This window comes from Leptinotarsa decemlineata, unplaced genomic scaffold, assembly GCF_025532065.1.
Source record: "Leptinotarsa decemlineata unplaced genomic scaffold, Ldec_3_MD MMD2_tig00026328_RagTag_RagTag, whole genome shotgun sequence".
Taxonomy (NCBI): domain Eukaryota; kingdom Metazoa; phylum Arthropoda; class Insecta; order Coleoptera; family Chrysomelidae; genus Leptinotarsa; species Leptinotarsa decemlineata.
Window position 1 is genome coordinate 28,012,445 of NW_027412688.1, and position 14,122 is coordinate 28,026,566.

Here is a 14,122-nt window from a genome sequence, read left to right on the forward strand (position 1 = left end):
CACTTGTTCATGCAGCTGCAGTTTGGTAAAACTGTATCATCTTTCCCTCCAACCGATTTCCTGGAGTCTTTGAAGTCCACTAGATACTCGTTAGGACAACAAGAGGATTGTTCCGAATTCTTGGGGTTTTTGTTGAATACTCTTTGTGAGCAAAACAATAGCAGAATCAATACTCCTGACCGCTCTGGACTGAATGACTCCGTACAGTCTATCTCGTCTTGTGTTTGTGAATCTTTCGCTGGAAAAATCCTCGCTTGTTGACTTTTAGTAAATGTTGAAGAGGTTGCAAAAAGTGTGTGAATTTCTGAAATTCCAACTAGCGTTTCCTAATATGACTAATAACCAGTCCGTGCAAAGCTTATTGTTAAATCATCTGAAAATGGAATTTTTAACAGATGATGATCGACTGTATTGACAAACATGCGCCAAACTAACTGACTGTTATAAAAAAACAAGTATAGCTGAGGTACCAGTCAATCTAATAATAACACTGATGATCTTCAAACATGACTCAACCTCTGACGGAAACACCAAACTCTTACGAAGGTTCGAAATAGATGAATACTTCAATTTAGCAGGCCACTATTATAATCTTCATGCAGTCATTGTTCACTATGGTTCTGGCGTTAAATCTGGTCAATATTACGCCTTAGTCAAAGACGAAACGGACGTGTCACTAAAGCGGCGTTCCCACGAGGCGTTAATCACGACAGTTAACCACGCTAGTCAACTTTCGTTCGTGACACTCACGAAAGTGTGAATTTATAAAACGTTCACACGGTTGGGGGGTTCGTGCCGTTCACGCCTCGCGTTTCGACTAGTCACCATCGAAACATCGATCATGAATGATCTAGTTGTTGAAAGTTGTGCTGTTCTAAGTTCGTTTTTTGCTACTATCTTAGCAAAAAAGATGGAGTGCTTACAGGACACAATTACAAGAAAACGAAAAAAAAGACGTTTTTGGGTTAGAGAATGGATACAGCGCTAACATCTATCACGGTATTCCTCCAAACTTGGATCATATAACACCTTTTCCATCGAATATAACTCCAAAAAACGCGTAGTTTCACTGTCGTTAAACTTATAATGCCATGTTGCTGTGACGACATCTTGGCTTCACGAACGGTATATCACGACTGAAAATCAAACAGGTTTGATCTATCCACGCTTGAGTCGTGCGCCGTTCCTCACGAAAGCAAGTTTAACGACTATGCGTTCACACAGAAGTGTATTTCACGAAAGCGTGGTTCACTGTCGTGATTAACGCCTCGTGGGAACGCCGCTTAAGTGTTCTGGCGATGTACTGAATTTAATGGAGCCTCTGGAGACACCCTACATTTTGATTTATGAGAGAGAGGACATTGGCAGATCAAGATCTTCAGATGATGTGGTGTTGCAGGTTTTTCCGGTTTTTTCTGCAGCTGAAAAAGCAAATGCGCCACTGGAATCAATGAAGTAGCCCCGGAGCGCCAATTAATTTTTGTAGTTGTTTTATAATTTCATGATTTGTATTTTGGAGTTGAGATTATATTTCAATATATACAGCAATTTAAATTTAACTTGAATCGCTATATCCACACAGGCACCATTCTCAAGGCGTTCAAAGGATTTTCCTGCAGTGCTTGTACATTTCCATCTTGATTTTTCATTATTTGATTAGGAAATAATTATACCTACGCGAAATTCTGGCGTGACTTATTTAGCTTCTATTGAACGTAACCATCGTGGGTGTGGTCCCCTTGACGGCTGGTTAAGCCCGTCCCTGATCTAGGTCGTATCAAGTCTGGATGAAATTAATACTTATACCTTTCCGCACCCTAACGACCTGCTAAAACTGGAAAAATCCCATATCACCGTCGATATCATCCGTCACTTTCGATCCACTATCGCCGGTGGCTTCATGTTGCAACAGATACATATTATCGAAAGTTCGTGGAAACTCAGTAATTTTCTAGCAGAATTCTTTTTTTAAACATGACCGCTCCTGAAATCAACTGAAAATCCGTTTCAGTTTCAGTGGAAGTTCGGCTAGAATCGTGCTCGCTCCAGTATTCCAGATATATTCAGATTTACGGATGTATTTTTAGTTAAATTTTCAATACACGCGACCCACATTAACACTTCTTCCTTAGATTGTTCGAGTAAACTTTAAAATGTTAGTTTCTAATTGTTTGTGACCTTAACTCTTCCGTGGTGTATACTGTGCGGATACAAGTTTGGCGAAAATGCCTCTGTTCAAGAAAAAAGCCGAAAGGAGGAAATCCCTTTCCAGAAAAGAAATTTCCCTCGCTCGATTGGAAAACTTCAGGAAAGAGGTTGTCACCGATCACCATACGATACAATTAAGTGAGTTGTGGAATTTGTTTGTTTACTTTCAAATTTGAATAAATTAGATGTAGGTATAGAAATAGTTGGCCGGCATAATCTTGTTTTTGATGTGATTTTCTAGTCTGTGCTATTTCGGTATTTGAAATTGATGAGTGGGTACACTTGAGTTACAAGGTGTTTTAGAGAAATATTTGAAAGGTCTACATTGCCGAGAGAAAAAGATACTGCCTGTTGCTTTGAAAATGTCTCACTTAAGGGCATTTTCCACGTTGAAAACGAAGTCATTTGAGGAAAAGGGACCATTAGCTACAACTGTGATGTCATTAATTACATCTTCAATTGCTATTTTATTTGGCTTGACGATTGATGAAAAAATTACCCAGGGATTTGATAAATACTCAATTAAAACTATGTTGATGTTATTCAAAAGGATCATAAACATGTTTACAAATTCAGCGGTTCTTCAAAAGTGGCACGTCACAAAAATGAGGAGACATGATCATTCGATCGATTATATGTTCTTGACCTAATTAGTTTCAAAAACGAATCATTTTTTAAGTAAGCTCTTCATTAATATACGGGCCGTTTTTTAGCTAGAAAACGGTAAGACCTACAGGGTCGGTTAAATTGAACAAAAGTTTCCTATTTTGGTTAACTAGAATAACCTTTTTTCAGATCGACAATAACAATGGTTGTTTTCAAAATAAATATTCGTCAAAAACTAGAATTGTCGAATTTCGTTTTTGGCTCTTACCCCCTCCATCTTGAATGATACCCTCTCTTGGTAAAACCCGTTTTTTTTCCATTCCAGTTTTGGTTGGGGTGGATAATATCCTAGCTCTTTAGAGCCTTTCCATTATCTATTATCTATGGACCCGCCGTGTTCCGGACTGGAAAAAACCGGCAGCTATTATAAATAACAGCATCACGCACCACACACCCTCCACTACATATTTAATATACATTAAATACATATACGAATACCAACATTTGATTTATTTATTTATAGTCTTTGATTCTTCATTCTCTGTTCATGTCTTTGGTGCTCTTTCTTGTGGTCCATATATACAAACTTTAAACTTCGAAAGGCATTCGCCTGGCTTTCGCATTAGCAAATGTTCTCAGAATTTCTTTGAAGTCTAAGTTTTTGCTATGTCATTCTCTATCGGTAGAATGGCGAGAGGGTTCAGCCTTTTCTGTGCCATCGTTAGAGCGCAAATACTTACGTTTTTATAAGCTTAAGCTTACTAAAGCTTCGTTCGGCAGTAGCAACTGTCACATATATTGTTAGTAACCCACAAGTTTGGAAACAAATCTGTACTGTTTGTGGTTTTGATCTTACACAATAGTCCTTTTGGTGTGACTTTGATGTTTTTTTGTTTCCATAATCCAAAATCGATTTTACATGTAAACGTTCATGATACAGCTCAATGCCTTTCATATCAGACACATTGGTTGTTTCGTCTGTTAAGTGTCTTTCAAGGTCCAAGCAAGTTTGTTTCAGATCTTCTTTTCAGCTGTGAGAGTGGTGTGTGTGTCACTGTCGTGTGTCAGATTTAGATTCGTAAGCTTGCGTAGCTTATCAAGTGGTTTGGTTAGCAGCGTAGCGTTGCTCGTCAGCATACACAGTTGCTGAGACTGAGTAATCTATTACATTATCAATCATGCATAGACAGACATAATGTTATACACTCAGCAATGCAGTAATTGTATAATACAAAGACCGACACAGTTGTCTAAGTGCTTATCAATAAAGGTTGATAACTTTCGCATGATTTTTTTTACTCCCGGCGGCCCCCCTGGATTGCGGCACCCAAGACGGTCGCCACACCCACGCGATGGCCGTGGAGTTCATCATCTTTTTCTTTAAATACGGACCCCTGGATTACGATACATGTGTTTCCCGACGTTTTCGTCATCATCACTATATGATCACACAATTCCAGGTCAAAGCTACCTCAAAAAAGTAAGGACCAATATTTTCTGCGTCTAGAACTCAAAAGCTATACATAAACTCCACATATCGGAAGAACATGTAATATACTAAGTAACACACAGAAAAAATGTATTGCGAAAATACTCCTACCCATCTATGTCATTCACGATATCTCATTAAATATTCAAATTGCCGTCTGTCGTTCCTTAAACATAGGTATATTCGATCTTGTAATAGTATTTTCATCTCAATTTTTCATGCAAGCTCTCTTATCTTTTGGACGGCTGACGTCTCTTACAAAGCTATAGGTCCAGTAAATTTTCTCAAACTTCTCATGTATACGAAAATCATATCAACTTTCCTGTCATTAGAAACATTCATGGTTTCCCCTTCACAATTTTTTTTATTGTATAATGAATAATGATATTTATATAATAACAACACTTCCAAAATACAAATCATGAAATTATGAAACAACAATAAGCTTTGCACAGAGTGGTTATTAGTCATATTAAGTAACGCTAGTTCCAGAAATTCACTCCAGACACTCCAGAAAATCGGTTGGAGGGAAAGAAGATACATTCTTACGAAACTGCAGCTGCATGAACAGGTGTTTGAGTTTGGTGAATAAGTAGGAAACATTCTCGTTCATCATTAAAACCTCGTTCTTGAAATTCTTCGTCATGAACAACACTTGTGAAATGCTATTCATGTAGCAAGTGTGTCCAAAATTATATAATCCAAATTTCTTCTCAAGATTTCCAGGACAACTCTCTACTGAATCATAAAGAAGAACATGTTTCACAGAATCTGCATGAGAACCATTTCTCAAGTGGTAATCGATCCTTCCGAGTGATGAAGGGTTTCGAAGAGGGATCGATTCGGTTCTTGCTTCATGAAGCTCTTCACCGAAAGCGAACCAGAACCACTAGGACTGCAACTCATATTTGGGGAGCAAGAATGACCTGAGTCTATTGACCGCACTGAAAAAGAAGAAGATGGACCAATCACTTGCGAATTAACCTTGATATGAGACTGATGAATATCCACATATCTTGGCTTGTTTCGAAGAGATTTTAGTGTTCCGTACTGAAATGAGAGCAATGCATGAGCTTATGAAAATTATGTGAAGGAAGAATAATTTTAAGTTCATGAACGAATAACAGAGACTCCGAGCCATAAACACCAAAAGTTTCAACCGCTACTGGATGGAAAAATAGTTTTTACCAAGATTTTGGTATTTTTTTCGTTTCAGTTTTTCGCCAGACAATGCTGCAGTTCCAGAAGACTTCGAATTTTCGGCTAAATGGGAAGCCGCGATCGTGTCAACGCAAGTGAAGTCCCATACCACAGGTTTACCGTTTTTCCAAAGTATGAGAGACATACCATCTGGTCGTTTACCATTATCTCGACTGGTACCTAAGGGTTCCAGAATTGCAGGAACATCCGCTGACACCATAGCTCGTTTCAATATATCATTCACCTGGTGATGTTGAGATGTACTGCACTTCTCCTGCAACTCAAACCATGTGTACCTTTCTCATCAACTATACTACCGCAAACACAAATATGAGGCACATAAAACCCATCCTAAGTCCTACTGCTATTCTGAAAGACTCATCGTCTAATAAATAGTGTTCCAAGAGAATAAGACAGGTAAAGCATTCAACCAAGCACCCGATTCCTTGATCATTGCTGCTTTCAGACGAGCCTTATCGTATACACTTGTAGATTTCAGATTCACATGAATTGAATGATTATTTACGTAAATTTGACAGTTAAACATATTTGTCAGAAAATATCAGAAACAAACATTCCCCATGTTCCATAAAAATTGGCTTTTGAACAGTTCTTGCATATGTATACAAAAACCCCTGGAATGCATGGGCATTAACCTCTACTTGCAAATTTTCAAAAAGTGTGTCGAGTTGATGTATCTTTGAATTCTAAGATACCTGTTTTAGAATAGAAAAATATCGATATTTTTTCGAAAACACATGTATTTTAATACATAGTTGAATTAGTTATTGCAGTGGCTACAAAAACCGTTGAAAAAAACTCGGGACGCCCGATAGAAGTGATAACTTAAACTAATCTAAGTTGAACTATTTAATATTTAAATTGTTTAACTTGAGAAAAGCTTAGGTTATTACTTAAATTTTATGTATATTAATATGAAAATGTAAGTAAATGTTATTTATCAATAAAATCTTCTATCGATTATTTTGTGTATGTACATATATTATAGCCACCATAAGCCAATTGTTACTTTTGTAGGATTAAATAATGATGCTAATAATGAACATACACAAAATTAGTATGATCATTTTTAAGCCACGTTTCACATAATCAATTAATATTACGTACTTGCTGGATATATTTTTATAATACTGTCAATAGTACATGTCCATGGCATAGTAAATACTGAGTTTCTGTCAGAGAGAGAGAGAAGGAGCCTGCCTTCCGCTGACTCATGCGTGAGAGAAAAGGAAGCCAGACAAGGCTGGAATTGTAACGCGTTAGGTAACGAAGCGGTTTATCCTCCCATAAGAAGTTATCACTTCTTCAAAAAAATGTTGATAATGAAATCTAATGAACGAAACGCCGCATTGCAAATTGGTTTATATCAGATTATAACAAATATGAAACCGTATTGAAAATTCCTCTGACTTTTTTTGTATCATTCCAAATGATACGGTACAATCAAAAATAAAATTCGACAATTTTAGTTTCTGGCGCATATTTCAAAAATAACCACTCATATTCTTGATCTGAAGAGAGATTATTATAGTTCCCCAAAATAGAAAATTTTTGTCTAATTTAACAGACCTTTGAAAGTCTTGCCGGGATCAGCTGAAAAACGGCCAACGATATCATAACATATTTTTCTTCAATTCTAACAACTCTTCGTACATTTATTGTAGAGAACCCGAACATCATTTGCTTTTTCTCATTTTTCTCAAATAAAAAACCATATAAAGTTTAGGCCATTGAAAGGGTACCGCTAAGTAGGTATAACCGAGCGCGTCAATTTTATTTGTGAGTCTTTTTCCAAAAACCTTGGCAAAACCTGAAAGGTGCTTTTAATTCTCTATTCATTGATACTCTGTCTTTGAATATCGGTTTACTCATTGAAATTAAGCTTCGAAATGCCAACATACGATTTTAGTCAAAGGCAAACATTAGGCGGAATTTACTTGAGAACTGATGCCGAAAATATTGCCCTCTAACCTCTATAAAGCACAGGGTGTTCACCACGTGAATTACCCTGTGACTGCTATCAGCCCAGTAACGACATTTGCGACGATTAACTACACCTTTTAGATAAAAAGTACACTCTTTCGTAAAACGACGCAAACCGCCGCGCCGTCAAGTTCTCGGTACGACAATTGCTCAACAGCAGTAGGTACATAATACCTAATGCTCTTGTTATAAATTACCACTCCCGAATAACACACCATGATGTGCTGGTGTGACAGCAATATCAAACTTCTCTTCAACGTTTGTAAGCACTATCAAGGCTTCTTTACGGGATCCGCACCCTCCGCCGTGAGAGTCCGAGAGAAAGATTTTTGGGACATTCCGATGGATCGTGCTGATTATGCTGTTTGCAGAAGGTACCGTAATTTAGAACGGTGGTTCTGACATAACATTTTTTGATATTTGCCGTTTTCCTTTGAAGTTTCATATTCACAACATTTGAAAGTTCTTCAATTTTTTTGTGAATAATCCGAAAGTACTGGAAGAACTTGCACTCGTGCTAGATCAAGTCAGGAAAAAAGATGTGAAACTCTTCAAGTTCCAATTTCTTCCTATTCATGTTTCAGTCTAAAATATGGTCTTTCGAATTGTTGCATTTTCTTTTTCTTCTCTCACTAACATTAATTTCTTCTTCACTTGTCATAATATCAAAATGTTTATTTATACTTATATTTATCTAGAAATAGTTACCTGCTCTATTATTGTATATTCCTTTTATTGGGCCTTGGCCTGTTGGATGTAAATAAATAATAACCCTTTGGTTTCCACGTACCGTCCATCCCGTACCGTCCGTACCGTACCTTCTGTTCCGTACCGTCCGTACCGTACCGTCCATTCCGTACCGTCCAGACCCAGTGCGCGCTATTCTTGAAGGCGTTTTTCACATACATGGTGACATCTTTATGAAAACAATGCTAAATACCCTGGGAGGTCGCTTGGTATCCCAGGATGGGTTGCATAAAACCATTGGATTGGACAATCAAGAGATATTCCAGGCTAATTCTAATCTTAGTGCCATGGGTGGAGGGTTTATACTACATATTACAGTTACATTGATATACGAATATTTATAAAACTTGCAAGCTTCGAGTACTTTGACATTTTTTAAAAATTTACCAACGATACATTCATATTCGAAAGTTGTGTTAATCAATGATGTTTTCCGAAACAAAATGGTTCCTAGCGATAATCAATTTCCAAGTAACGGAAGCGATAGTAATATCAACTACAGTAACTTTATCAGTTCAGTTCACTTTGCAGTAGAAATCTGTTGAACATGTTCGAGCACCATCAGGGCCCGTTGGAGATAACCTTATTGATTCGATTTTGATGTTAAAAGATTTCAGACACTACTGCATAAACGAGGAGTTGTCGACATTTTGATTTCTAATTTTTATCAGCAATTGTTCAATTGTTGAAAAAATGTTTTAATGTTCCAGTATATCAGTGCGTCTTTTACCTAAAATGACAAAAGTTAATTATCCAAGAATTTTCTGAAAAATACGTATCTCTTCAAAGATATTTAAGAGCAATAATTAATTACAGTGAATGCAGTCTGCCAAAATATTAATTTTATGTTAAATGTGAATAATGAACTGAGACCTACTATAAATACAATGACATAATTAAGCGCATATGCAAGTTGGTTGGTTTATTTTCGATATAGAATGTATCGAAATAATTGTTTGTCTCTATGAATAAAATTATTGTTTATTTATGTACAAGACTTTCCAAAGTCAGTTTCAACAAACCTTATCAATTTTCTATATCCCGGCTATTATTTCCACTCCCGATTCAGACGTAACTTTGGAATATCTCTTGTTATCAGAAGCGATCTCTTCTGTCAACGAGAGGAAATGTTGGAACCCCGAAACTTTGATGTTATGTGGTTCAAAATAATATCACAGAAGATCACCAAATTCCTATGCTGCGTTTATCGACCACCTAGCGATACACAATATAAGGCACTATTCTCTTCACTTGCAACCATTGACTTTCTGCAAATCAATCATCCCAGTGCCGAAATTTCCATATTTGGTGACTTCAATGTCCACAATATCGAATGGCTCAAATTTTCAAATATCAACGACGAACAAGGTCACGAAGCTGAGGCTTTTGCAATAAGCAGCGGACTTACTCAGATTATTAATGAACCAACCAGGATTCCTGATCGTGATGGAGAATATACTAGTCTTCTGGATCAGCTGAATGGGAGAATCTTCAAGACCATTTCCGAAATTTCCCCTGGTTAGATGTTTGTTTCAGCTCTAAAGATCCACCAACTTGTGCTTCTGAATTCACGGAAGTTATTCTATCATCCATGGATGCATGTATTCCTTTTTCAATGGAACGATCTTCTAACGGTAAACCTTGGTTCAACAAAAATTGCAAGCAAGATGTCGCCTTCAAAAATCTCGCCTACCGGCAGTGGCGCAAATATCCCAGTGCCGAAAACCGAACTAGGTTTGTTAATGCTCGCAACAGCTGCAAATTTAAGATACATGAAAGCAAATAACTTCAATATCAGAGAATTAGGGATAATATGCTTGCCAATCCCAACGGATCTAGATCCTTCTGGTCGGTAGCTGATGCTGTTAATCAGAATTTTACAAAATTCATAATTCCACCACTAATTCAAGCGGATGGTTCAATTGCAACAACAGCCATAGAAAAAGCAAATCTACTAGCTGAACAATTTTCGTCCTACTCCACAGTCGATTTTCTGGGAAAGGCGCCACCCACTTTTCCCATGCTAGAATCCACAATGCCGAAAATTACTTTTCGACAGCGTCTAGTTAGGCGAATTTTGAAACGGCTCAATATCAACAAGGGGCCTGGCCCTGATGAAATGCCCGTCATCGTTTTTAAAAAGTGCGCAAATGAACTTGCATCAGTATTTTGCAGACATTACAACCTGTCTTACAAGAAAGGGGGTTTTTCTTCTTGTTGGAGATTGCACACTTTCAGCCTATTCCCATACAGGGCAAGAAAAATCTTCAGTGATATCAATTTGTTGGATTCCATCCAGAAAATAGCCATCCGCCTGATTGAACACGCGAACATCACGTGCAACCTTTATAGCCTGGAGCATCGAAGAAAGTTTGGAGATTTGTCTCTCTTCTATAGATACTTTCACGGTGAGCAGTACATATCAGAAATACGCGACGGACTGTGGCTGCGCATCGTTTTGAGGTTCAACTCAGTACACCTCGAACTTCCTGAGAACGTTTTTCCAAATGGATTTAATCTCCAGCGATTCAAATCCAATGTGAATCGCTACTTTCGCACAGGCACCGCTCTGAGGGCGCCTTAAGGATTTTCCTGTAATGCTTGTGTTTTGTCTCTAAAAAAAAACAAAACTTATCCCTCGTGCAATAACGAATCGGACGTGTGATCAGAAACTTTAAAAAAAAGAGGTTTATTTTCAATTCGATGGGATCTAATTTTAAAAATTCATCACTTTTTATGGGGAGAAACTACCACACATTTTTTTCAAAATTGGTTCATTTGCTTTCCAGAAATTTGATGTTTAACTTTTTTCTCAGAAAAAGCTAACATGTGAGTTCTTTTTCTATACTGAGGAAAATCGACAACAAAAAAAATACGATTGAAATTACCGAATAATGACCACCAACAATGGGGAATGTTCCTCAAGTAATTTTCATAAAAGAGATCTAAAACAACTCATTTTAAACTTATCATTTCAACCTTTTTCTTTAAAATATTATTTAAATACTCAAAAAATAAGAATGAAATAATGCATTCAACATTTAAAGGGATTCGTTTCTATTTCACCATTTGGCAACATCGGTTATAGCTAATAAAGGACAATGAATCTGTTACCTGTATGAGACAAACAAACTGTATGAGAACTGTTTACTTATGTTCCGAGTTCCGAGACATTCTGTGACATATGACATTTTGTGCACTTAACCTATCTTCCTCTATATAAAAAAATAACAAAACAACTGTTGTTTATCTGGCTTGTGGAGGTGGTATTGGACTATAACCTAGTTTTAAATTAATGAAATCATAATAAAAATGGACGTATTGACAGATTTGACACTATTGACATGATTCTTCTTCTTCTAGCATACTACTAACCTGAACTCCGATCTAGCATTCCAGGCGCTGTTGCCAATATGTAAATTAAAAACTAACCCCTTTAAAAATTAAAACCCAACATTTGAAACATCAATTTGAATATTTTTCGAAGTGAATTTGAAAAACTCATGAATTGAACTCAACTTTATTTTGTTCAAACTTGCATTTGCTGTAATAACCCAAATTTAGGAACATTCCCCATTGTCTTATGATATTTCAGAGGTTATCGTAAATTTCTGAATTTTGATATGGTAATAATAATTCACAGGTTTCTTCTTATATTTTATAAGCTGTAGTTAGTTCCATCAAATTGTTTGAAACATCAACCACTATTAAACATTCCAGAAAGAATATATTCATGATGACAAACTTTCAAGAGTTCCAAAGATAAACAGTCACAATAAAAAACTCATCCTAGTGATGATGAGTTTCTTTATAGAGGGTGTTTTTTAATGAATTACCAATTTTCAAGGAGATTTTATCCAAATCCTTTTCGGGAAAAATATGTGAATTATATCATTAAGGTATTTTCTTTCAAAATACAGGGTTTTAATATTTTGGGAAAATATCTCTTATAATAACTCTGGTATGACACTAAATATTTTTGTGAAACGTAGTATACTTCTTAGTATCAAAATGCATTTTCTGCTGTGCAACTCAATTTTTTATTCTTGCCACTGGCGTCTGTGCACTGAATAATTTCAAAAAGTGATATGCCATTGCATTTTCTCAAAGCAACAATCATTTTAGAGATTATTAGTCTTTTCTGAGCAAATAAGATTTGTTTTTTCGTTGGCGTACGATTTTCGCATGGAAAAAAAATTATTCATTTGAATTTCGAAAAAGCTTTTATGCAAGTAGGTAACTTCAAAACAATAATTCATTCAAGAGAATTTTGAAAATGTCCATCTCCTGCAAATATGCCTCTGTTCTCTTTCTCATTGTTCTATAACTTGTGTTAATATAAATTATATGATTATATATACGAATTTTTTTAATCTAGTGGAACTTTACATTTTCCGAAAAAACTGATGAAATACATATATAATTCGTAGATTCTATGAGAAAATGGTTCAGTCATCAGGAACTAACACCCAAATTTTTTTATTACCATTTAGACTTATCCCCACTTTCAAACCGAAATGTATATAAGTTTTGTAAAGCAGAAAAAAGTACATTAATTAATACATGACATGACTATTCAATTAGTTCTATTCAATCAAATATCTTCTTAACAAAATCCCAAATATAGGGTCTTTGTTTCGTAATGTGAACTAGAAGAATACAGAAACAAGAATAACATTAAATTAGACGATATGAATGAGTTTTACGGTGTTGGCAAGTTCATATTAAATGTTAGTGACGTCCGACTTTCGTTTTCACTCGATTTTGAAAGAGCTACTGACAAAGAGAATGTACAAAAAATGTAAAATGAGGTACTATTATACATGTAGTGTTGACCTATGTCGTTATCTCATTATCAATGTAAAGGTCGATTCGCTAAGCTTGATGATATAGAACTCAGTTGTTACTTAGGTGTTGACTTCAATTTTCTCTTCTGTTGGAATCGAGTTGAATATCATAACTTATCCGACTTGTAAAAATCAATGAGAGCATGGAAAATAATCAAATGCGACAGAAATATCTGTTTTCTGTTTTTTTAAGGACAAAACACAAGCACTACAGGAAAATCCTTAAGGCACTCAAGATCGGTGCCTGTGTACACTGCATAGATTCAGGAAATTTAAAACATGATTCTTCGAACCAAACGAAATATTCGGCCTGTATTTCTCTAGAGTTATATGTGGAACACTGAAATACATTTCTCTAGAATATACTTATTATGAGTCAACATCACCCACTAAAACTTCATGTAGTATTTTCATTCAATGAAAAACCTTCTTTAAGTCAAATGACTACATCCTGTCCAATACATAAAAACGAATTGACGTGATGCCTTTTCGAAGTTCCAGAAATTAATCAAGGGTATTTTTATTCGTCGCTGGCAAAGTAGGATGTCTGTTACGTGGCGACTTAACGTCACATATGAGTATTTTTAAACATAATTTTTCGTGTTCGCAGACATCGCTAAAACACGTCATGCAGTTCATAGTGGAATTTTACATATTTTCAAAATATTATTATATGGCGAGTTCTGGTTCTTTGTCTTACTAATCCTATTCTATATTACATATAAACCGAAGTGAATTTAAATTGACATAAAAAATGTATCTAAGAAGGTGATCTTTCTACTTCTTTCCACTTCCGCTCCAGAAGTTATTGGTACATCAATCTCCTCAGCGTGTTGTTCAACTTTTCATTGGCCAGTTTTTTCTTTCCATTTCGAAAATAACTAGAAAAGAAACACCATATGAAAAATTACAGACGGAATAGAAACTTAATTATAGACTTTTATATTTCATATGGTTAGTTTTTCATCTTTTTGCAATTATTTACTTCACACAATTTCGAATTGTAATATTTTGATATATT

The 14,122-nt window shown here is 35.9% G+C and overlaps 1 protein-coding gene across 1 annotated transcript in view; it reads left to right on the top strand.

The window, feature by feature from the left end:
- Positions 1 to 1,962: 1,962 nt before the first annotated feature.
- Positions 1,963 to 14,122, top strand: part of LOC111514155 (sodium/potassium-transporting ATPase subunit alpha) — a 102,560-nt gene continuing 90,400 nt past the window's right edge. Inside the window, exon 1 of the mRNA XM_074182684.1 lies at positions 1,963 to 2,346. Within this exon, the coding sequence (XP_074038785.1) occupies positions 2,226 to 2,346 (121 nt within the window). The 5' untranslated portion in view covers positions 1,963 to 2,225. The remainder of the gene's footprint in view (positions 2,347 to 14,122) is intronic.